Source organism: Nicotiana tabacum, chromosome 23 (genome assembly GCF_000715075.1).
Source record: "Nicotiana tabacum cultivar K326 chromosome 23, ASM71507v2, whole genome shotgun sequence".
NCBI classification, from domain to species: domain Eukaryota; kingdom Viridiplantae; phylum Streptophyta; class Magnoliopsida; order Solanales; family Solanaceae; genus Nicotiana; species Nicotiana tabacum.
In genome coordinates this window covers 38,525,116-38,551,217 of record NC_134102.1, presented here as the reverse complement: position 1 = coordinate 38,551,217, position 26,102 = coordinate 38,525,116, and the positions used below count along the sequence as shown (strand labels likewise).

Genomic DNA, 26,102 nt, shown 5'->3' with positions numbered 1-26,102 from the left:
AGAAGATGTTAGCCCGGGAGCAGAGTCGTCAGAATATTATCAGGTGTCGAGATATTTCCAAGTTCTAGAAAAGATGGACACAACGAAGTCCACGGCGGAGGAACTGGAGCAAGTTTCTTTGTTCGAAGAATTCCTATAAAGAAAATTTTATTTGGGGACAGGACTGCACCTGGAACTCAGGTATGGTTTTATTGAATTCCTTAAATTTAATACCGATTGTTTTGCATGGTCCAACGGGGATATGACAGGTATCCTGATGGAAGTAGCCGTGAACAAGCTGAGTTTGGATCCCAGTGTACCTCCGATAAGACAAAAGAAATGGCCTATTGTCGAGGCCAGGAATAAATTTGTCAAAGAAGAGGTAACCTGCTTTCTTAATATCGGTTCGATCTGAGAGGTAAGATATCCGGACTGGCTAGCCAATGTAGTAGTAGTTCCTAAGAAGAACAATAAATTTTGCATGTGTGTATACTATAAAGACCTTAATAAGGCGTGCCCGAAAGACTCGTTCCCACTGCCAAATATCGATCAAATGATTGATGCCACGGTCGGGCACGAGCTAATGAATTTCCTCGATGCTTATTCCGAGTACAACCAAATCATGATGAACCCAGAAGATCAGGAAAAGACTTCGTTTATAATGAATTTCAGTACATATTGTTACAATGTGATGCCCTTCGGGTTGAAAAACGCCGGAGCCACTTATCAACAGCTCGTAAATAAGATGTTTGAAAAACAAATAGGAAAGACTATGGAAGTTTATATAGAAGATATGCTCGTTAAGTCTTTAAATGCAAGTTACCACCTTAGGGATTTGCAAGAAACATTCGACATCCTGAGGAATCATAACATGAAACTTAATCCCGAGAAGTGCCCGTTCAGGGTTAGTTCTGGTAAGTTTTTGGGATTTCTGGTCTCACAAAAGGGAATTGAGGTAAACCCCAACAAAATCAAGGCCATATAGGATATACCAGATCAATTGTCGAAGGTAAACGAAGTCCAAAGGCTCACAAAAATATTAGCATATTTGAGCAGGTTCTTTTCCCAGTAGTCGAAAAAATGTCATCATTTCTTCACACTACTCAAAAAGAAAAATAATTTCGAATGGACACCGGAGTGCCAGCAGGCTCTGATGGATCTGAAGAAGTACTTATCAAGCCCTCCATTGCTCTCAAAATCAAAAGAAAGTGCAACATTGCTAGTCTACCTCGTAGTTTCAGAAGTTGTGCTAAGTGCAGTTTTAGTACGGGAGGACGAAGGTACGCCTTATCCCGTTTATTACGTTAGCAAAATTTTAATAGTAGCAAAAACTTGCTACCCACATTTGGAAAAACTGGCCTTAGCCCTCGTAGTCACTGCTAGGAAGCTAAAGCCCTATTTCCAATGCCACCCGATAGCTGTGGTAACTACTTTCCCTTTGCGAAACATCCTCCATAAACTTAAGCTCTCAGGAAGATTGGCCAAATGGGCCGTCGAAATGAGTGAGTTCGACATAGTATATAAATCAAGGACTGTAATTAAGTCTCAAGTCTTGGCTGACTTCGTGGCCGATTTCAGTCTGGGACTACTGCCTCTGGATACCAAGGAGGCAGTAATGGTGTCGGAATCGACATCGGGGGTTTGGACCTTATTTATGGACGGAACATCCAACATAAAAAGGCCCGGACTCGGAATAGTCTTAATCACGCCTTCGGGGGAAACCTTAAGGCAAGCCATCAAAACGATCCCTTTAACTAATAATGAAGCAGAGTATGAAGCTTTGATTGCAGGGCTCGAATTGGCCCAGGGACTTGACTCCGAGGTTGTTAAAATTAAATGTGACTCGCAGCTGGTGGTGAATCAGGTCTACGGGATCTTTGAGACCAAACAAGAACATATGAAATAATACGTGGTAAAGGTCGTGGCTCTTTTGGCACGATTCCAGGAGTGGTCAATTACTCATATCCCAATGGAGGATAACGCATAATCGTATACATTAGAAAACTTAGGATCATCGACGAAAATAAAGGGATCAAAGTCCGGGACGGTAGTACAACTGATGAACTCAGTCCTGGATACAGATGGTTACTATGAGGTAAATTTGACTAGTCTGATCTAGGACTTGAGAAATAAAATAATCAACTATATCGAGCACGGGAAGTTTCCCGAAGACCCCAAAGCATCACGGGCATTACACGCCAAAGCTGCACGTTATAGCTTCAAGAGAGGCCAATTGTATAGAAAATCCTTCCAAGGGATATGCGGTAATCACTCGGGTGCAGATGCTTTGGTGCTGAAGTTGGTACGGGCAGGATATTACTGGCCTCGCATGGAACATGACGCCAAATACTTCGTACGAAAATGTGATAAGTGCCAATGCTACACACCCCTAGTACACCAACCGGCAGAACCCTTAAATTCGGTTCTGTCCCCATGGCAGTTCATGAAATAGGGGATAGACATCGTCGGACCGCTGCCACCGACTCCCGGAAAGGTAAGGTTTCTTTTAATTTTGACTGACTATTTTTCTTAATGGGTGGAAGCAGGCCCTTATCAGAATATTGGAGAACGTAAAGTGGTCGATTTCCTATGGAAAAATATAATTTGCAGGTTCGAAATACCAAAAGAGATAACATGCGACAATGGGCCATAATTTATCGGTGAAAAAATTACAAAGTTCCTCGAAGATTTAAAGATAAAGAGGATCAAGTCTTCTCCTTATCATCCGAGCGTAAACGGTCAAGCGGAGTCAACAAACAAAGTGATTATTCATAACCTCAAAAAAAGGTTGGAAGTGGCAAAAGGAAAATGGCCCGAAGAATTGCTCGGAGTTCTATGGGCCTACCGAACAATGGCCAAATCGAGCACAGGAAAAACTCCTTTTTCCCTCATGTACGGTGCTGAACCCCTAATCCCGGTGGAAATGGGCGAACCCACTTTGAGATATTTTCAGGCAAATTAAGAATCAAACAACGAAGCAATGTTAATCAACTTGCAACTGCTCAAGGAATGCATGGACTTGGCGCGTGTAAGAATAGCAGGTCAAAAGCAGATAATGGAGAGATATTATAATCGAAGAGCCAACCTCCGTTATTTCAAAGTAGGAGATTTTATTCTGAGGAAAGTAACCCAAAATACTCGGGAGCTCAACGTGGGGAAGCTAGGCCTAACGTGGGAAGGTCCCTACCAGATTTCGGCTATCACTGGGAAAGGTTCATACGAGTTGGAGAACTATAACAGAGACAAGTTGCCTAGCAACTAGAACGTGGAACACCTCAAAAGATATTATTGTTGATGAAAATTATTCAAGCGGAAAGTATGTGCTGCACTCTTTTTTGCTTCGTTCAGTTTTTGTCCCAATTGGGTTTTTCTGGCAAGGTTTTTAATGAGGCAGCGATAGAAAGCATACTACAAAGACATCAACAATAAGAACTTTGATAGTAAGGAAAACAAACAAGCTTCCACTCGGGGACGGTTAGATAATCTTTGGTTCGATAGCAAATTCCCACTAGGAAGTTAAGTTTGCTACCGAACAGAGGTTACCCGACCGTTCACGAGCACAAACCACTAAAGGATTATTAGATATTCTTTCGCTCGATAACATGGACTCCTAAGGGGAAGTAATGTATGTTGCCGAGTTAAGGATTATCTAGTAAGACTCAAATAATGTTTGAGCAAAAATATGTCTTTATTTACAAGAATGTGCCAAAATGGAAAAAGGAAAAGAAAAGTTAAACTGCAGTGTCTCCGAAACCAGGAGGAAGAGAAGTGTCTGCATCCTCGAGAGAAGTAGGTGGGTCCACCGATGGCTCAACATTTTCATCAGTTTGGCCTTCCGCATCGTCATCTTTCCATTCTTCTTCAGTTCGCAAAAACTCAGAACCGGAACCAGAAGAACTAGAAGCATCAAACTGCGCCAGGAGTCCATTTTTAGCAGCCAATTCAAGCTCTCAGACCTTAGCAATTTCGGCATCGAAGTCAATGACATGAACTTTGTCCTGTTTCAATGTTTTTCTCCTCATCCTTTACATGACATAAGTTTTTTTAACAACGAGGAAAGCCTATCGGCGCTTGAGTTTTTCTTTGAGTTGGGTTACCTCAGCAGAAAGTTTTTCCCTGGCGGACCTAGCAGATTTGAGGCTGACATCAAGGTCGCGAATAATTGAACTAAAGATCCTATTATGCTCGATAGTTTTCCTGTACTTCTCTTCTAGCTGGGCGTGTTTCGCCGCCACAACATTAAGCTCTTCAATTTTGGAGTTCAAGCCTACATCTAAGTTAATCACTCTTTCAGCGGAGGTAGCCTCACGATCGGTTGCGGCAAGAATGACGTTATGGACTTCAACCCATTTGGCCATAGCTTCGTCAAATCTAACCCTCATCGGACCAATTTCTAGGCTAAGGGTTATCACTTCTTGCTCACTTTGCTGCAATTGAGCTTCCAACACAACAACCTCAGTAGCTTTGGTTTATAGCTCCGAAAGGCAAGCAACATGTTGCTCCCGCTCTGTCAAAAGATGATCACGTGCGAAGGTAATCTCTTCCTTTTCACGAATCAATCTCTGAAGGCCCTCGGATGCAAGAAAGTTGGCCTACAAAGTAAGAAGGGTGAAATTTAGGATATGCTTACACCCAAAAATAGAAGAAGTAATAAAGGAAGAAAGAAACGTACCGCTGCTGTGTTGTGCATGGCGTTGTTCAACAAACACTCTCCCGAGAGTGCCTGAATCTTTTTCTAGTTTTTCTCTGAAGCCAAAGGTTTCAGATAATTAGAAAGCTCCACCGGTCGGGATAGCAAGTTACATCCGGTAGAGACCGAAAGAGTAACGTTCCTCCTCCTTTGTCGATCTTCAGAAAGGGCAGCATAATGTTTCCCCAAATTCCCATGAACTGGGGACTGTGGAAGAGGAACACCCTCTTTATGGTCAGGTACGGCTAGTGGAGGCGATGTAGCAACTGTTGGTGGAAGAATGGATGAAGATGGAAGTGATGTGGCAGTTACTGGTATTTGTTAAGATGGAGATGAAGCTGATGGAGTTGAAGAGTGAGAATCAGTTGCATCAAATATAGTGCTGGTTGTTGGATGCTCGCTAACCAAAGACGAAAAGGACCCGGTAATCAGCCCCACAGTACCGGGCACAACAATTAGGGCTCAAAAATGGGAGTTGACATTATCTACCAAATTAAACTCTCCCCAAAGTGTCGAGGTATCATTCTCGGTTAGTGTAACTCTCTCAACAGGTTGAGCACCCTGTTGAGATGATGAGGATCATTGTCTTCTATGTAGAGAATCTCCCTCATCACTAGCTTCATCATCATAATCAATCATCAAGGTGTCTATCACCGCCCCGGAAGGAGGACCAGTAGCCATCGCCACTGGAGATGACTCGGGGGCATCAATCTTTGCCTTTTTATTCTTTTCCCCGGCCACAGAGGAACGTCTTCTCTTCGGTTGTTTATCATCTGGTCGGGGACTCCGTAAAGAAGTGTTTGTGCCCGAAACAGGCCCGGAGATACCTGTTCGAGTAAGTGCCTCATGAAGCAGCCTCGCTGCATCAGCAGGATCAGCCAAGACGTCCTCCTTGGGGACAGCAATAGAGCCTGCAAGTAGACCTAATTTTGTGAACAATTCAGAAGGGTTCAACCAAGTTCTCCATATACCAAAAGAAATGGAAGCGAGGTAAGTTAAAATTACTATGATTTTTGGCCTTCCACCCGTATTTAAGGGCCAGTTATTTCCACAAACGAGTTTCAGGCATCGTGACGTCCAAGATATTTTGAACACACCGGTCCAAGCCTTCCATGACTAACAGGATCCATCGAGTTGATGAAATAAACGAAGGATGGAGGATCAAAACGACTATATAAAAATATTTAGTAAAAGGAAATACTAAACAAAGAGCTTACGAGTGCGGTTCCAAGAAAAGAAAATGTGTAAAAGTAAAGGGACCTGGTAGCTAAGGTTAAACTCCGCAACCACGGAATCAAGCTCTCCACTCAAAGAAAACGCACCCAAAGTAAAGGGATATGTGTAAAAGTATGTAAACCTTTCTTGGGAAGGGTCACTCGCTCCAATAGATTAGGAGCAATGATAACCAACCCATGGCAGCGGCAGTCTTCCTTCACAGCAGGAATACTGGAAGGACGAATGGAAGAGGGGTACCTACTAACACCCCATGTATGAGGGTTAGCAATAGGGAATTTCTCTTCTAAGTCCTTTGTGGTACTGAGTCTCCTTGGGATAATGAAACCCACTGTTGGAGGATCAGAGTTCTTGGCTTTTTTCTTATTCTTTGAAGAACCGACACGCTTGGAGGAAGAAGCCATTGAATAAGAAGAAGGAAAAGGATTTTGTTTGAAGAGAATTAGAGAAAGGATGGAGAACAAAGATGCAAATCAGAAGTTCGAGAAATTATGAAGTGCAAAGGAAAAGAATGATGCGTATAAGTAAAATTTTGGCGACTAAATTTATGGCCATGAGTAGCTCCATAATCGGCAAAAGTTGTGCTGAATCAAAGGATGACGCGTGTTCGGGGAATTAAATGCGGAGAGACGTATGTCTAATTAACCGTCAGAAGCCTTCAGAGGGAGTTATAGTAATTCCTGCCAAAAGAGTATTTCTACCAATCTTCCGGTAATACAAAATTATGTCACCAGAAAGCAGGGGAACTATTTGTATAGGGTGAAATATGATATGACACGTGGTCATCTAAAGGAAAGACGTGTGGAACCCAAGACGGGTATGATCGAAGATCGAACACATCCATTTCGCTTGTCACCAGAAGGGATAACGTTCATAAAAGTGTATTAAATACTCTGCGCCCGGTAGCATTTAATAAGGAATATTCTGCAGTATTAAGAGCAACTAGGGGTGGGCACAAAATCTGAAACACCGAATTCCGAACCGAACTGAATCGAACCGAATTAATTTGGTATTTCGGTATCGGTTTTTTGGTATACTTCGGTACAGAAATTACGGTATTTCAGTACGGTGTACATTATTGAGTTTTTGATATTTCGCTATTTCGGTAACCAAAATATCAAAATATTTTAGTTCAAGCCCAACTCTATTTCTATTTTCTAGCCCAATAAGCCTAAGCCCAACACCCCGATTCCCATAATTCCCTAATCCCTTAGTGCTCCTAGCGGACTCTTTAGGCTTAGAGACAACACACTTACGGGCAGTAGCTTCTTCTGCCTACCCTCTTTCCCTTTTTCTATTTTCTAACCCTAGACTTCTCTCAAAACTTGCAACATTGCTTGGCTGCTGCTGATTCACGACTACAATAGCAGAGGGCGACAGCGACTTCACGAGCTCGGTAGCAGGTGTATGCCCTCTCTATTTTTGTTGCATCTAATTATTGTTTAATTCTGATTTCTGCTGATGCTCGTTAGATGGCAGATGTTGTTGTTGTGTTGCATTCTGCTGCTCGTTTAAAGAAGTGCTTGAATGGACAATTGTGTTTATTGTTTAATGTAATTTAATTCTGTTGATGCTTGTTGTTGTTAGCCTCGTTAGTTGGCTAGTTGCTTGGTATACTTGAATTCTACTAAAGTTGCTTTATAAACTTTAGTAGGCTGCTAGCTTATTCAAATGATGCTTCTTCAAATGATGCTTCTTCACATATTATCTAGCATCTAGCTTAGCACATCGTGTCCAGTTCTCTGTCCACTCCATTTATATTATATATTTCGGTGGTGTATCAAATCGAAACCGTACCGAACTAAAATAAGAAATACAGAACCGTACCGAACTACTTTGGTACGGTATTTGGTATACACAATTGATAAACCGAATACTGAAATATCGAACCGAAATTCTTAAATACTGAACTGAAGTACTGAATGCCCACTCCTAAGAGCAATGACCCGTTACAGATAATTTAGCATTTATATTCACCGTTACATCTTCATCAACGACCCCCATAATTGACATTAAAGGAGGACACGATCCTAGGACCTCCTTCCCTAGACGTACCTATAAATAGTGAGCCCAATTATCATTATAAAGGACACGAATTTTCTGGCTAAACTTACACTACATTCTATACAAAGCTTAATACAATCTTACTTTCTTGCTTTTTGATCTCATCATCATTGTGTCCGGAAATCTTGTTCTCGGAACTGCCATCTCTGCTATTTCATCTATATCTTAAGGCTATGTATTGTACATTTCTTCAATTATTGCATTATTTCAGGATCAAATTAGTTCACTTGTCTAGAAACCACATATAAATTCAACTGTATCATTTTACGGGTAAACAGAATAATTCAATCTTACTTTGTGTTATAGATAAAGTTTTGATAAGTGAATATATATTTAGTAAAAATTAAAAAATTTGACAAACACGTGATCTATTAAAATATTCTTATGGGAGAATGTTTTTAGTAATACATGATAGTTATTTCTTAGTCATCTAACAATAATTGTTCGTTGATGTATGCTTTCAAGGTTTACCATATTTAATAATTAAATATAAAAATTAAATATGATACCTAAATAGTGATATGTTCTATTTAATTTTAAATAAAAGATATAAGAAATCTTGGCATATGAATATGGAAGAACAAAGAGATGATTGATGCATTGCAATAACACTTGATAAGAAATTTATATAACCCATTATTTAAAGTAAATAAAAATGAATGCACTTTATAGTTCTAATATTACATCCGATGAGAAGATCCTAAATATTTTTGGACATTTTAAAAGAAAATTCTATATAAAATTTTAAAAGTACATATAAAAATTATATATTTATAAGTCGGTTTGGTTAAGTTTTGTTTTACTCAATACCGAATCAAATCAAATCAAACCTAATAGAATTTTTTTAATTGGTTTTGTTTGACTTTTCGGTTTGATGCGGTTTTTCGGTTTGGTTTGAACACCCTAATTAGTTCATCCCAATGAAGTAATTTTGAACGACGCCTTGTATATGTGATAAATCCACTTATAAGTATATATGATAATGGGATCTTTATAACAATATCAGACTGAATTCATTATTTACTTTTTTTTAATATGTATATACAGATTATATATTAATTATACACGATTATATATACATATTATACATGAATTCTCTCTCTCTCTCTCTTTCTCTCTCTCTCTCTCTCTATATATATATATATATTGTACATTCTCTGATTTTTTTTCGTTAAACAGTTGGATGGATAATTATTTAGGTTAAGTTTTTAATAATATAATATTTAAGTCATTAAATCAAATAGAATATAATAGAATTTAGAACTCAAATTCATAAAATATAAATCTTGAATTCATCTCTAATTTTATCACACGTTATATGTGGGACCAGGACAAACACCATCTACATCTCCAATTATGTGTAATAATTATCTATTGTGACAAAGAAGTAATGAGTCATTTTTACACGAATTAGTTCACCTTGGACGATCATATTATCCTAGCTTTTTCATTGTTAACGTATTTGCATGAAATTATGACACATCTTATAACCGGGAGGGGTATTTATGTCATTCTACCCATACTGGACCCCTTTTCGGTATGGACGGCGGCCCGATATAGAACAAAAAGCGATTGCATGTGCGCCTACAGTGGTCGAACGGGGTCGGTGGTGCAATGGCAGACTACGTAATTACAGTCTTCATGACAGGATGCTTCCGTAAACGCCTATTTCCTTCAGGTAAAAACAAAACAAAGCTTTTTGAGACCACGCACCATTGAAGTCTATTGTGCGAATTGCACTTTATATAACACTTTGTAATCCTAAAAGGAGTAGGCAAGAAGCATTTATTCATCACGGCGCATGCTACATCCTTCTAACAAAGAAAATCAACGCTTAAATTATTCTCATTTTTACACCAAGGTATAGAGCACTTTATGAACAATTTTGGACATGGTCCGTACAATTTGAATGGACTTCCTTTAGCTATCTATTTCTTTTTATATATATATATATATATATATATATATATATATATACTAATTAATTACTGATTGTTACATAGAGAGACAGAGCTAGAATTTGGACTTTACGGGTTCTATAAGATTCTTAGCATTACACCTATTAGATTATTAATAGTACAGATCTACTATTTATTGTAATCTTAATAAATTTTATACTTAAATTTATATTCTACGTCAAAATTATTGAGTCAGATGAACTTGCTGTTATAAGGCTACATTCGCCTCTATACATATATTAGTATCGAGATGGATCTAGGGCATGTTTTATGTGGATTTTGTCTAAATCCCTTGTTTGTGGTTCGAATTATGATGAAAAAGAAAAAATTTGAACGTACATATATATTAAGATCCCAATCTTTTTGAACTCATTGATTCTAGATTTTGGATACGCCTATGTTTCACCATAGAATTTTTTAGACTTCATTTAGTTAAGAAAGAATGATACTTTTACTATTTGGAGAATCAGATTGTTCTTTCTTTAATTCCGATTTTTCAAAAAAAGATACACCTCCGTTGCATTGTATAGAATGTGATTCAGGGGGCACGAAGTTTAAAAGGTAAATAATAAAAGACTTTTGAAATTTTTGGTTTGAAATATGTCACATATATATATATACTTTAATTTCTGTGGCTATAAAATCATATTATTAAGGATAAAATGTGTTAAACTTAACTAATTATTTTTAAATATAGAAATACATCATTCTTTTTGAAACAGACTAAAAAAGAAATAGTGTCACATAAATTTAATTACTTTTAACTATACAAATAGTGATAGTGTTGATGTAATATCAGTCCAACTTGTTCACTATACTAAATATAAATGTTCACTTTTATTTGTCCAGTTCGGAAAATCAATAGATATTTACCATATACCTATATTACCCTTCTTATTAAGTATACGATTTATTTTCAATCCATTATCCAGTATATAATAAATAATAGGGATGTTATAGTAAAATTATCATGATATTTATTGTTTCTCAAGGGGTGTACTAATTCAATAGTGGACGAAAGGGAGTATATATTCACATATATATTAAAATTAAAAAATTATGTCTGAATTTACATTGTACATTAGATGCGTCTAATCATGTACTCCAAATCCAATTATCCAATTAGCGAGTACTAAGGGAGTATATTTTTGCTTTGTGGACTTCAAATGTGGTGAGCAGGGCAGGACGGCTAGTGGGTGAAAAATAGGAACAGACTTATGAAAAGTTAATGGTAAAATTAGTCGTCATTTCTGTTACTTTTTACATAGTTAGCTTTCTGCATCATCTTTTTGGCAGTAGCTCTAACAGGACAATTTGAGCTAACAAATCCATTAACCAACTGAAGATAAGTCTTTAATTCATGGCAAGCTGCAATATTGATCCCATTAAGGTACGGCGAGTCACTGCTACTTAGACGCAGTTCACACCCAACATCTGCATATACCCATTGAGTATCTTCCACAAGCTTTTGGATCCAATGGCCACCTTTCTTGTTGGTAAAATTATCGTTGTTGTTATTGTTGTTGGTATTGTTGTCCATGACAAAACCAGGGACTTTGGTTATAAGGTCGTCGGAGTTGACAATGCGCAAGATTTTTGTGCCTTGTTTGTCAAGATGGTGTCGGAAGCTGTGGTTCCCGACCCTTGGACCGCCAAAAGAAATAACTGTAACGAGAGGTATCTCCTCTAAAGCTTGTTTAATATCGTAGGCCATCAGGGTGGCTAACGCTGCCCCGAGTGAGTGGCCTGCGATGGTAAAACTTAAAGTTTCACCTGGGTAAGCTTTTATGATTCGGGCTATTTCTTCTTTCACCATGTCTTGTAGACTGTGACGTGTGCCCATCTTGGATGTATACAAGCTTAGGAAACCGCTTTCGACCATTGGGCAACAATTAACGGAATATATGCTGGAACAACATTTATTACTGTTGTTATTGTTATTATTATTATTATTATTTGAGAGAGGTGTGAGAGTAGCTCGTAGATTCTCGAGCCACTCCAAGCAAGTTGCAGTGCCACGTAAGGCAATGACAACGTCCCTTCTCCCGAGTCTTGTAATTTCTCTTTGGTCATGGCAAATCGCGACATAACCAATCCAACTCGACTGCTTGGCCATCCAATTAGGTGCTTTATCCACCCAACTTGGAAGCTGAATCCCGCTAGTGGCTTTTAAGTACTTAGAAACACGATAACCAGTACCTGAAAAGCCGGAAAATTGGAGCAGCTTCTTTTTCGAGTATTTGCACATGGCGTATGAAGGAGAAGAAGGATCAAAATTACAAGCTCTATAAGCAGCTTCAACAAAATGACCATATCTGATTATTTCTCCACGTAAATTATCGTTGAGCGGATCAAGCAAACCTTCCCAGTTCTTGATCCCTTGATAGTCCATCCAATTCTTGCCCAGTTCTTTCGGGCACTGTCCGGAGAAACTGGGCATTGACAAGGCTGATGATGTTGAAGCTAAATTCCCACTACGCTCAACAACATTCCAGCCAAGAAATAAATTTTCGAGGTTTTTCGGGGATAATGTTTGCATGGTGAGGTTTAAATTTCTTGTAAGCCTGTTTGGTTGAGTAATGGTGATGCACTGGAATGTAGGTTGTTGAGGGGTTTGTTTGAAGCTGGTGCATGGCTGTACTGGCTTAAAAGAAAGTTTCATGATTTGGATAAATAAATGGCTTCTATATTATGCTTTTTAATGCAGAAACTTATAGCGCTGCAAGAGGGACTAAAAAATATCTTTTGTGCACTTTAAAAAAGTTAGCTTCAAAGTGACCATTTTATAGTTGCATAAAGTGCAAGCGTATCAAATATTGACTCTCTACACCATGATTGATTATATTCATACACAGCTGTGTGGATCATGTCAGAATTGATAAATTAATAACAAGTACGTATTTGGTTTAATTTTTATTTTTGTTTTCGTGTGTACATATATAATGATAAGAAGGGGTGGGGTTCGGTATATAGTTGGTAATGACAAAAGCCAGTATAACAGGAAAAACTGCATACTTGGGGTCTAATGGGTTATTGATACATCAAAGGGTGAAGAGGCGGTAGTGGCAGAGGTGGGGTCGGATACTGATCTGAAATTTAAATTTTATAGGTTCAATTTTTAGTAATTTAGCTCACTCAATTTATTATATTCTTAAAATTATGACTTTAAAATCTAATATTTTTATAATATTATTATTATTTCATACATACACATCGAAAACAATAGTATCCGCGAAAAATTCCATCAATCACTGGTATGTGAGAAAGGTGTTGTGGCAAATCTTGCGGTTCAAAATGAAACTGATGGACGGAGAGAATTGACCAAGAGCCGAAATTTAGTGAAAATGATTTGTGATTTTTCCATCAAAATTTTTCGCAACGAGACCGAAAGCACTTATGACTAATGAGACGGTGAGAGCATACAAATCAAATGAATATACTCCTTTTGGTTTTTATGTGTTATCGTTTTAAAGCATGGTATTCGTTAATTTCCAAGAGTTTTGGACTAAATATTCAACATTTGGCATTTGCTATTAAAATAGGTGAAATTTCCTAACCAATAGTTAAACAGGCAAATTTTTTTTTTTGGGGAATATCTTTTGCTAGTAGTTTTTGTAAGAAGTACGAAAATGAAAAATTTCAGAATTATTTTTCAACCAAACACAATTAGAGAAAGTTTTTATAGTTTTTACCAAATTCTAAAAACTACTGCAGAGGTGTTTTAAATTCTTGCAAAAATGGAAAAAAAAATTCTCCAATAACGTTATCAGAAAAATAAAAATATTTTCAAAGAAATTTCAACACTTCGTGAATCAAATGCCAAATAGCTCCAACTCTCATATTATGACAGTGTATACACATTAAGTTAAAGTAGATTGCTAACTAGGTGAAGCTCAACCTCATGCAAAAGATAAGGTCAAATAAGTATATCTTAATTTTTTTAGAAACAACTGTTATAAATATACTTTAATTTTATACTTTGATGTCAAACTATATTGTTGACTTGCAAAAATTATAAAAATCAAATAGTATTTTGAAGATAACATAGGTTGAAGTCATAGGATTAAAATGATAAACGGAGGTTAAGTACTAGGATTAAAACCTTGCAAGTACATGAATCTTTTTTCTCTTCTTCTTTTGGTAATCAAGTATATAGGAATCCATTTTGTATGCTAGTGTGATATTTCTTTTACATACAATCAGTTGTTCACATGGTGGTATAAAACTTAAATCCACAGATATATTTTTGGTATAAATGATACATTCAGTTTAAAAAGGTCTAAGTTTATATTTGTTGCATTAAGCATTTACATATCATAATTATATCAAGTTACATGAGCGTGCTAATTTTGTGCCACCGAAGCTCAATATAGTTTCATACCTAACCGATGGAAACAAAAAAAATAAAAAAAATAAAAAAATAAAAAGCTTCTGTACATATCCTCTTTAACATATTGCAATTCAGCTAAAATGCGATGAATCAAATATTTTGGTGGGAGACTGGAACTCAGGATTTCTTACCTACTGTAGTATCATGTTAAAGTGTATGATCATCTCTAAAACTGAATAATAGTTAACCTTCTAATAAAAACTTAACAACTAAAAGTTTTAAGGATTCTGTTTTCCTCAACACAGACTGAAGTGATGTATTTATACACGCAGGGTGGTAAAATGTTTAATTCCAAAATACAATTTTTGTTTAGTCAGAATTCTACACTATTCCAATATTAATTTACGAGTTATCTTGTTTAACAAACGAAGTAATTGGTTAGGGTTAAGGTTTGGTAATATAGGTTTTTTGTTTATACCTCAACTCTACCAGGATTGATGTAATCTAGAATTTTTATTTATCTCAAACTTCATCTTGAACTTACACTTTGGGCTCTTCTCTTTCAGTAACAAGTGGAGTACATAAACAATTTTAAAGATGGTATAGGGTTACCAACCTCACTGAAAAAGAGTTTTACAGGCAAGCCAAAACCCATTATTTCTCTTCATTATTAATAACACTTTGTACACTGGAATCTTTTTCCTCTTATAGAATTAGAATATGTTACAATTGAACGAATGAAAATAAAACGGGTCGTGTTTTACATATAATGGAAATGTTAAAATGTGATTGTGGATGTAGCCACGAGACTGGTTGGGACGAACATAGTACGAAAACATGCCTCTTTTTGAAACGTTTCAAAACATTTGACTAAAACTAAGCAAAAACAAACGAGCTAAATGTTTCCTACGAGACTCATATTTCATATCCCACAGCTTGTTGCATGTGCTACCTTTTCTCCCACGTTTAAAGACCGATGAATTGGGCTTTTTCAGTTTGATGTCTTCTAAAATTCCTTGTACTAAGTTAAAAACATAGAAAAGTCTTTATTTTTGGCAAAACAATGATCACAGCCAATGGCGACGAAATGATAGCCTGTGCATGACCAAGTTTGTCATGTTTAAGATGTACTTGTCATGCTTAACATGTCTGATTTGCTTTAATTAAAGTTTGGTTATAGGAAATTAATAATTAGATGAAGTGGGATTAGTTTACTTCCTCTTGTCTTCATGTTTGGGGTTAAATCTGAAGAGGCATTACGGGACGACTATAGGAAAAGTAAATCGATCCAGTTTAGGGGTGGAAAATGGGCGGGTAGAAAATGGGCAATGCAAAACAGATAAATTATTCGACCCGATTCATATTTAATATAGATAAAAAATTAGTTAAGCGGCGAATAATATAGATATCCATAATATTCATGACTTCTTGAGTATTATCACTTTTGGGAGAATTCCTAGTCTCCAAAACTTGAGAAACCCCCCATTTGAGGCTTTACAAATATCAATTTTTGTTGAGATACAAGAAAATGATATCACTTAGTTTCTTTCTTTTACTATTGGGCCCAGAAGCCCACTGTTTATTTTAGTCTGAATATAATTAGTGGACCGGCCCAAATATAGATAAGAGGGAACAAAATATATCGGGCAGATGGGATTTTCATTATTGACCAAAAAATAGAAACCTAGAAGCTTCCGCCTCTCACTCTCTCTCTAAACTCACTATGAACTCAAATAAACTTGAGTGATTTTGCTTGTCAATCAAGTTTTAACATGGTATCAGAGCCCAGATCTAGATAGATTGGGTAATTACCTCTCGTCCGATGTTACCCTCACACATTTTCGTTGGAGTTTTGAGGTTCCGCTGCTTCTTCGCGATTCTGAGCTTTTCCGACGAGATTTTCATCACTGTTTTGAGTTTTTTTTTTGGCGTTGACGATGGGTGTTGATTGATCGAACTTATTCTCATATTATCTGGGTCGTCTTTCTCAACCTAGGGTTTGTTAATTTCTGAAACTCCTCATTCAGCTAGGGTTTGCTCGTCTTTGCCACGGATTTTTTTACAAGGCCGATGTTCCTTCCGGTCGCGAAGGAAATTTGGTAACCCTAGTTATCTCTCCTCATTGTTTATTTGTGTGCATATCTTTTCCTGATTAATTGTATACAAAATGCCGAATGATGATTCCACATCTGCGTTACCAACTGCTCGTTCTACTACTTCTCGTTCTGTTTTTCATGAGGATGATTATACGCATCCATGTCATCCTTTTTATGTGCATCCGTCTGATGTTTTAGGGTCTTCTTTAGTTTCTGTACCTTTTGATAGTATTGGGTATGGGAGTTGGAGACGAACCATCCTTGTGGCTTTGTCTGTTAGAAATAAATTGGATTTCATTAATGGATCTTTAGTTAAGCATCCTGACAGTTCTCCCTTGGCGAGATAGTGGCAGAGGTGTAATGATTTGGTCGTCTCTTGGTTAACCAACTCCCTGCCCAAAGATATTGCTCGTAGTGTTGAGTACTCTGAACTTGCCAAAGATATTTGGAGTGAGTTGGAGGAAAGATATGGTCAAGCAGGTGCTGCAAGGGTATTTGAGCTTAAGAAAGAACTTGCTCACATCTCATAAGGATCACTTGATATTGCTTCATATTTTAACAAAATCAAGCAATTGTGGGATGAAATTGATGCCTTGTCAATAAGTAGAGTCAGGTCCTGTAGCAATTGTGGTTTCAAATCTGATTATGAGAAAGATGATGATGTTCAAAAGGTGTATCATTTTTTGATGGGTCTCAATGATATATATGTGCAAACTAGAAGCAATATATTCATGATTAAGCCTTTTCCATCTGTGAGCATTGTCTACAGTATATTGTTGTCAGATGAGAAGCAGAGGCAAGTTTCTACCTCTCCTCAGTTTCTCCCTACATCTGCTTATTTCAATGTTGTGGTGTCTAAGCATGGTTTTCCTTCCAGAGTCAATTTTGATACTCAAAGAGCCCTGACATGCAAATATTGTAAGAAGCCAGGTCACACAATTGACAAGTGCTACAAGCTACATGGGTATCCTTCAAATTTTAAGTTCACAAAAGGGCCTGGCAGTAGGAAAACTGCAGCTCATGTTGAAGTGAACTCTCCTTGTCCTCCTGCTAATGTGGATGCTAATGTGGTTCCTGATTCTGTCAAGTCATCTCAATCTAGTAATGCATCAATAGTTTCTGGTTTAACACAAGATCAATTCTCCCAGCTGATGATGTTACTACAACAGTCTCATGTATCTACTGATTCCTCCTCTACTCCCACTCAGATGGCTTCTGCTAACTTTGCTGGTAAGCTGTTATCAGAAAGTATTCTGCTCAAGTCATGCATGCTTTCACAAGTAGATAATTTTGTTTGGATAACAGACTCTGGAGCTTCTGACCACATGACTTCTCATAAGGATTTACTTTTTAATCTGAAAACACTACCTATACCTTGTCTAGTTTCTCTACCAAATGGTTACAAGGTCAAAGTTCATTTAGTAGGATCATTGACTTTGTTTCCAAATTTCATAATTCATCATGTTCTTTTGTTCCTTCTCTCCAATACAATCTTATTTCTGTTCATAAGCTGTTGGAACAATACAATGGGCTTGTTCTGTTTACCAGAACTCTTTGTGCTATACAGGCCCCTTCTCTGAAGATGCCTCTGGTTCTTGGTAAACTGAACCACAATCTCCACAAGCTCCTACTTCCTCATATTGTTTCTCCCAGTACTACATCCAGTTACTCTTCTAGTATTACTTCCCCTGTTATTCCCCCTGTTATTTCCCTGAGATACAAGAAAATGTAAGGAATGTCAATGTTGTTGATGCTGATGAAACACATGTAAATACTGACACAATTCTGAATAATATCAATAAAATGGATGTGGTTTGGCATTATAGGCTTGGGCATATTCCTTTTTCTAGAATGAAACATATTTCTATGCTTGGTTCACAATTATCTTCCCAAACAGTCCTTTTCTTGCGTAATATGTCCACTAGCCAGACAAACAAGATTACCATTTCCTGATAGTAGTATACAATCCACAAGGCCTTTTCAGTTGATCCACATTGACACCTGGGGTCCATATCACTCTCCTACCTATACTGCCTCCAAATATTTTATGACCATTGTTGATGACTTTTCAAGAGCCACTTGGACCCACCTAATGGGAGCCAAAAACAATGCTTTTGACCTCTTAAAAGCCTTCATTGCCATGACTGAAACTCAATTCCAATTGAAAGTTCAACATGTAAGAAGTGATAATGCCTTAGAGTTGGGATTCTCTTGGATCAAATATTTTTTTTGAGAAAGGGATATTGCATCAGACAACATGTCCTCACACTCCACAACAAAATAGAGTTGTGGAAAGGAAACCAAGACATCTTTTAGAAACATCTAGAGCTCTTCTTTTCCAATCTGGTCTTCCTCTTAGATTTTGGGGAGACTGCATACTCACAACCACCTACTTGATAAATAGGTTTCCTTCTAGTGTGTTAAAGGACAAGAGTCCCTATGAGATCTTATATAACAAACTCCCTACATACTCAAATCTTAGAGCTTTTGGCTGCTTATGTTACTCAACTGTTCCAAAACCTCATAGAGACAAACTGCAACCTAGGGCCATTCCCTGTGTGTTTATTGGTTATCCCTTTCGTAAGAAAGGCTATAAGATGTATGATTTACAGAATAAAGTCTGTCTTATCTCCAGATATGTTATATTTCATGAACATATCTTTCCTTTTGTTAAATCTGGATCTTCTTCCCCTACCATGTCAAATTTGCCATTTTTTGCCTGCTTTGATCACATTGTTAAGCAGCATTCTTCACTCTCTCATGATCTACTTTACCCTGTACCATCAGCAACATCCCCTGCTTCTCCTCATCCCTCTAATCCTACTCCTTCTGATTCTGCAATACCTCTGAACATCAGCTCTAATCTCCCTGTTTCTTCTAGTTCAAACTCTCCCACTTCCTCTAATCTCCCTTTTTCTTTCTCTAAATCTGATTTCCCTCCTTTAAGGAGATCATCTAGGACTCACAATCCTCCTTCTTATCTGCAGAATTATGTTTGCACTCTCCCTAATCCTAGCTCCATAATTCAACTGTTGTATCTACTTCTAGTGAGCATCATGCATTTGAGCCTACTACTTTTTCTCAGGCAGCAGTTATCCCTGAGTGGCAGAATGCTATGAGAAAAGAGTTTGATGCATTGGAGACTAATGGTACTTGGGACATAATTGAGTTACCCAAAGGCAAGAAATCAATTGGCTACAAATGGGTATACAAAATTAAGTACAAAGCTGATGGGAGTTTAAAAAGATATAAAGCTAGGCTTGTGGTTAGGGGTGATACACAAGTTGAAGGCATAGATTTCCATGAAACCTTTTCACCTGTAGTTAAAATGTCTACTGTTAAACCTTTATTGTTGTAGCTGTTAAAAGAAATTGGCCACTTTTCCAACTAGATGTTAATAATACTTTCTTGCATGGGGACTTAGATGAAGAAGTTTTTATGAAGCTCCCACCTGGTCTTTCAGTATCTACTGCATCTTCTGCTTCTGCTTCTGCTTCCACTCATTTGGTCTGTAAACTTAAAAATTCTTTGTATGGTTTGAGACAAGCTTCAAGGCAATGGTATGCCAAGTTGTCTCAATCTTTGTCCTCTAGAGGTTATGTGCATTCTTTCAATGATTATTCACTTTTTACTAAGGGTTCTGGTGATGCCTTAGTACTCTTAGTGGTATATGTTGATGATATCATCATCACTAGGATAGATCTGTGTGATATTGATGCTGTGAAAAGCTTCCTCCATGATCTTAACTATTTTCTGGGTATTGAAGTGTTGTATTCTGAGGGTGGGGTGTTGCTGCATCAAAAAATATTTGTGCATGATCTCCTCAAAGAGTTCCACTCCTATGATTGTTCTTCAGTTATATCTCCCATTGAGATGCATGACAAGCTGCAGGCTGATCATGGTGATCCCCTGCCCAATCCTAAGACTTATAGGTATTTAGTGAGTAAACTCAATTTCTTAACCCATACAAGACCTGATATTTGCTTTGCAGTGCAACATTTAAGTCAGTTTATGTAGAAGCCTTGCCTTCCTCACATGCAGGTTGCTTTACGTTTGCTCAGGTATCTCAAGGGTACTCTTGATTTTGGGGTTTTCTACAATAATTCTCTTGATCTTTCTCTCAGTGTATATTGTGATAGTGATTGGGGTTCTTGCCCGGACAGTAGGAAGTCCATCAATGGGTTTTGCATTCTATTAGGGGGATTTCTTGTCGGCTGGAAGTCCAAGAAGCAATCTGTAGTCTCTTTGTCATCTGCAGAAGCCGAATACAGGTCTATGAGTAAGGCCACTTCTGAAATCACTTGGGTTTGCAGGCTTCTTTCTGATTTTGGTGTTGTCTTTTCTTCTCTGTTACTATGTTTTGTGATAACCAGGCAGCCATCCACATTACTAAGAACCCTGTTTTCCATGAGCGCACCAAGCACATTGAGTTGGATTGCCATTTTGTTCGCACCAAGTTGAATGAAGGTCTGCTTCAGCTGCTTCACACTTCTAGTGCCAATCAACTTGCTTATATGTTCACAAAACCGTTGGGGGGAGCTATTCATCATCTGCATCTTCGCAAGTTGGGGGTTATCTCACCCTCCAACTTGCCGGGGGGGGTTGTTGAGATACAAGAAAATGATATCACTTAGTTTCTTTCTTTTACTATTGGGCCCAGAAGCCCACATTGTATTTATTTTAGTCTGAATGTAATTAGTGGACCAGCCCACATATAGATAAGAGGGAACAAAACATATCGGGCAGATGAGATTTTCATTATTGAGCAAAAAATAGAAACCTAGAAGCTTCCGCCTCTCACTCTCTCTCTAAATTCACTATGAACTCAAATAAAATTGAGTGATTTTGCTTGTCAATCAAGTTTTAACAATTTAAAACCCATTAGTGATCCATTGGTTATCCATTTTCTAAATGGATAATATGGTTCTTATCCATACTTGACCCATTTTTAAGAAGTTCATTATCCAACCTATTTTTAGTAAATAATATGAGTAAATAACTGTTTTCTAGTCCAAACGATCATTTTTCACTTAGGGGTCGTTTGGTTGGAAAACAATTATCCCAAGATTAATTATTTCGGGATTGATTATCCCAAGATTAATTATTCTAATATGAGTAAATAACTGTTTTCTAGTCCAAACGATCATTTTTCACTTAGGGGTCGTTTGGTTGGAAAACAATTATCCCAAGATTAATTATTTCGGGATTGATTATCCCAAGATTAATTATTTCACTTTTCCATGTGGATAAAAAAATACTACAATCCCGGGATAACTAATCCCGAGATTAATTATACCGTAATTTTCTCCTAACTAAACATGAGATAAACTCTTCTTAAATTTAGTCCCGAAATTAATTATTCCTTACCAAACTAGCCTTAACGAGTTAAGGGGAGAGGACACTTCTTATTCCGGTTATTTCAAGAATTTTCATTATTTGAGAAACATTAATTAGACTCCACGTTCAGTTTATCCCCTTTGTCATGATCTTTGAGTGGAATACTATTACCTAAGTTGCTTTTAGTGATTACTCTTTAATATACCATTTTTATTTGTGTGCAAACTACATTCTTGTATACGGTCGAAATAGATTTCGGCCTTAGCACGTCCGATCGAGTTCGAACGATGATTTATCAAAGTAAGATCCCGAAGGTAGAACGAACTAACCTCAAACTCGGGGAGGCCGATCCGTGTCGAGTTCGATATCATTATCGAGCTCAAATCAAAATCAAACCAGGATCCAGAGACGAACCAACTTTGACCTCGAATCAATTCGAAGGCTCGAGCCAGGATCGGGCTCGAACCAAGATCACGAGTTTGAGCCGAAATCAAGCTCAAACCAAAATCGAGGGTTCTAAGCAAGATCGAGCTCTCAGACAAAAGCCGTTGCAATCCCACTAGAGAGAGTCTTGCCAGAAGTTATGGAAAAGCTGACTTATCATGGGTCTCCCACTAAATATTTATTTTATTATGCTTAGAGACAAATCCCTCCACTATAAAAGGGCTTGGTTACCATTTCTGTAGGACAAGTTTTCTCAGGCTTACATTGTAATAAAAGTGCTATATTCTTCTACAGTAAAGAATCGTTCTTTCAAACTTCTTAGATTGATTCTATTTGTTGAATCCTAAGATTCATTGTTCCTGATAACCTTATCCATTTTGCATTCTCTCCAATATATATTTACATTTTTATTCATCATTGCATTTTGTGTTAAGTTACGCCACATAACCTCGGAACTGCATATAAATTCAACTCTATCCATTTTTCGGGTAAACAGTTTGGCCCCCACCGTGGGGCCGAGGATAACAGTGGTCATTGGATACAAATCTGAAAAAACACGCCATTGTGCTTTGCACTTATTTTCGAAAACATCTTGAATTTCGGATCAACTACGAATAACCACCAATCAAATGGCTTCACCCATCGATTACAAAGCCGGCCTTCAAGATGAAACCAACAACTTGGTACCCGGGGCTGGAAGGCCAATTAACGATAGCTTAGCACCCGAGGCTCGAATCGAAGTACCTGAAATTTGAGCCGAAATACCATTGGATGCCAATTCACAAATAGCTTTGGAGGCGAACCAGCATTCTGAACTGGAAAGAAGCATTCAGGGCGGTACTCGATTCGTAGCCCGAGACACCCAAAACACGGGGAAAATCGGGGACAGCTTATGTATGATCTTCGAGATGCTACAAGCCCAACAAGTAGTGATAGCTCAGCTACAGATACAAACTCGTGCACAAAGCAGGCCGGATTCCAATCCACTTCGAGAAGTCATCCCCAGAATAGAGCCCGCCATAGTGAAATCTAACGAGCAAGAATCGGGGACTACTCCTAGAATTATTAATTGGTTGAGGAACTCACAAAACGAGTCGAAGCCAAAGACAAAAGGGTGGAAACGTACAATTCCAGGGTCGATCAAATCCCGGGGGCTCCACCAATGATAAAGGGGCTTGATTCAAAAAATTCATACAAAAGCCTTTTTCGTCGAGTGCGGCACCGAAACCAATCCCCAAAGAATTTCGTACGCCCGAAATTCTCAAATATAATGGTACGACCGATCCTAACGAACATGTCACCTATTACACATGTGCTATAAAAGGCAACGATTTGGAGGACGATGAGATCGAATCCGTGTTGTTGAAAAAGTTTAGGGAGACCCTCTCGAAGGGAGCGATGATCTGGTACCATAATTTTACCGCCGAATTCCATCGATTCTTTTGCCATGTTAGCAGATTCGTTTGTAAAGGCACATGCTGGTGCCATAAAGGTTGCAACAAGGAAATCAAACCTCTTCAAAGTAAAGCAAAGGCATGATGAAATGCTGAGGGAATTCGTATCCCGATTTCAAATGGAATGCATGGAATTACCCCAGGTCATAGACGATTGGGCCGTACAAGCTTTCACCCAAGGGTTGAACGGGCTATGTTCGACAACATCACATCGGCTGAAATAAAATTTGATCGAGTATCCAGCGATAACTTGGGCAGATGTACACAACCGATATCAATCGAAAATTAGGGTCAAGGATGATCAGTTGGGAGCTCCGTACGGACCCGTTCATCAGAACAGGACAGTTACTAAAAACCAAAAGGAGATCGACAGAGAACAAAGGTCGAACAGAGACCGATATCGACCGTATGTCGTAGATCAGGTGAACAACGGTTCATCATGCAATGCAGTTCGTAACAATTGAAGGATTGATCAAGGACAGAATTCTCGGGGGCTTATGAGTAAGAGCGGCTTCGATAAATATGCCGATCCTACAGAAGCACCTCGATTATCAAAATATAACTTCAGCATTGGTGCATCCGCTCTCGTGTCAGCCATCAGATGCATCAAAGACACTAAATGGCCTCGACCCATGCAGACCGATCCTGCCCGAAAAAATCCCAATCAAACGTGTGAATATCATGGTACCCATGGCCACAGAACGGAATATTGCAAGCAACTAAGAGAGGAAATAGCTCGCTTGTTTATCAAAGGGCACCTTCGGGAATTTCTGAGTGATAGGGCGAAGAACCATTTTAAAAGCAGGGATTTCAGCAAGCAAAACGAGCAAGAAGAACCGCAGCACATCATCCACAAGATCACCGGCGACATCGATACCCCTCAGGGACCAGTACTTAAACGCACTAAAACATCGATGGTGAGGGAAAAGCGATGTCGGACTCAAGATTACGTGCCCATGGGGACTTTGTCCTTTGATGATGAATATGCAGAGGGGGTCATCCAACCTCATAACGACGCACTGGTAATATCGGTACTCATGAATAAAACTAAAATAAAGCGTGTGTTAATCTATCCAGGTAGCTCGGCCAACATCATCCGATTGAAGGTAGTAGAGCAGCTCGGCCTGCAGGATCAGATCATACCCGCAACTCTGGTCCTAAACGGGTTCAATATGGCATGCGAAACCGCCAAGGGTGAGATAATCCTACCAATAAACATGGCCAGAACCATCCAGGAAACAAAGTTTCACGTGATCGAAGGTGATATGAGATATAACACCCTTTTCGGAAGGCCATGGATCCACAACATGAGAGCTGTGCCTTCGACCCTACACCAGGCCCTTAAATTCCAGACATTAGGAGGTGTCAAAATGGTGTACGGAGAACAGCTAGCCGCAAAGGAAATGTTCACCGTCGACAAAGCTAAACCAATGTCCTCACTTTTGCCGATAAAAGGATCGGGCCCGAAAGGAGAACGGGACACCAAATAGAAATCATAGACATCAGCTTCGACCCAGCCAGACAACTAGAAAATCGAAGAGGATGAGGATCAAAGGGTCCCTCGGTCTTCCGTGATTCCCGATGACTCCGATGCCACCAAATCAACAATCGAGGAGCTAGAGAAAGTCACATTAATCGAGCACTGGCCCGAGCGAAAGGTATACTTGGGAACGGGGTTGAGCCCCGAACTAAGGAAGAAAATCGTTCAATTTCTTATCGATAACATCGATTGTTTTGCCTGGTCCCATTTAGATATAACAGGGATCCTGCCGCACATAACGATGCATCGGCTAAGTTTGGACCCTAGGTTCAGACCGGTGAGGCAAAAGAGAAGACCCCGGTCCGAGAGAAAGCATGCATTCATAAAGGACGAGGTAACCAAGCTTCTCAAAGTAGGGTCCATTCGGGAGGTGAATATCCCGAATGGCTAGCCAACATAGTTGTAGTCCCTAAAAAGGGAACAAACTTAGAATGTGTGTGGACTATAAGGATTTGAACAAAGCATGCCCCAAAGATTCCTTTCCGCTGCCCAACATCGATCGCATGATCGATGCCACGATCATCACTTTTCTCGATGCCTATTCTGGGTATAATCAAATCCAGATGAACCCAGAGGACCAGGAAAAGACTTCATTTGTTACCAAATATGGAACGTATTGTTATAATGTGGTGCCGTTCGGGCTGAACAACGCAGGGGCTACTTACCAATGCCTAGTAAATAAAATGTTCGAAGAACAAATAGAAAAATCAATGGAAGTTTATATTGATGACATGTTAGTTAAGTCCCTGCGCATAGAGGACCATTTGACCCATTTGCAGGAAACGTTCGAGATTTTAAGGAAATACAACATGAAGCTCAACCCCGAGAAATGTGCTTTCGGGGTCGGTTCGGGCAAGTTCCTCGGCTTCATGGTATCACATCGGGGAATAGAGATTAACCCCGATAAAATCAAGGCCATCGAAGACATCGTCGTTGTGGACAGCATGGAGGCCGTACAAAGGCTAACGGGTCGAATT

The 26,102-nt window shown here is 38.6% G+C and overlaps 2 protein-coding genes across 2 annotated transcripts; one reads left to right on the top strand and one right to left on the bottom strand.

Moving 5' to 3' along the window:
• Positions 1 to 11,139: 11,139 nt before the first annotated feature.
• Positions 11,140 to 12,661, bottom strand: LOC107817287 (phospholipase A(1) DAD1, chloroplastic-like). Its single transcript, XM_016643088.2, has one exon. The coding sequence runs from the start codon at positions 12,584 to 12,586 to the stop codon at positions 11,162 to 11,164; it is 1,425 nt and encodes a 474-aa protein (XP_016498574.1). The 5' UTR covers positions 12,587 to 12,661; the 3' UTR covers positions 11,140 to 11,161.
• A 3,760-nt stretch (positions 12,662 to 16,421) lies between these two features.
• LOC142177120 (uncharacterized) lies at positions 16,422 to 20,984 on the top strand. The gene is made up of 9 exons (XM_075245585.1): positions 16,422 to 16,625; positions 16,698 to 16,841; positions 16,920 to 17,756; positions 17,918 to 18,078; positions 18,986 to 19,343; positions 19,436 to 19,622; positions 19,709 to 20,289; positions 20,392 to 20,655; positions 20,724 to 20,984. Exons 1-9 carry the CDS (start codon positions 16,422 to 16,424, stop codon positions 20,982 to 20,984), a joined length of 2,997 nt encoding a protein of 998 aa, XP_075101686.1.
• Positions 20,985 to 26,102: the final 5,118 nt, after the last annotated feature.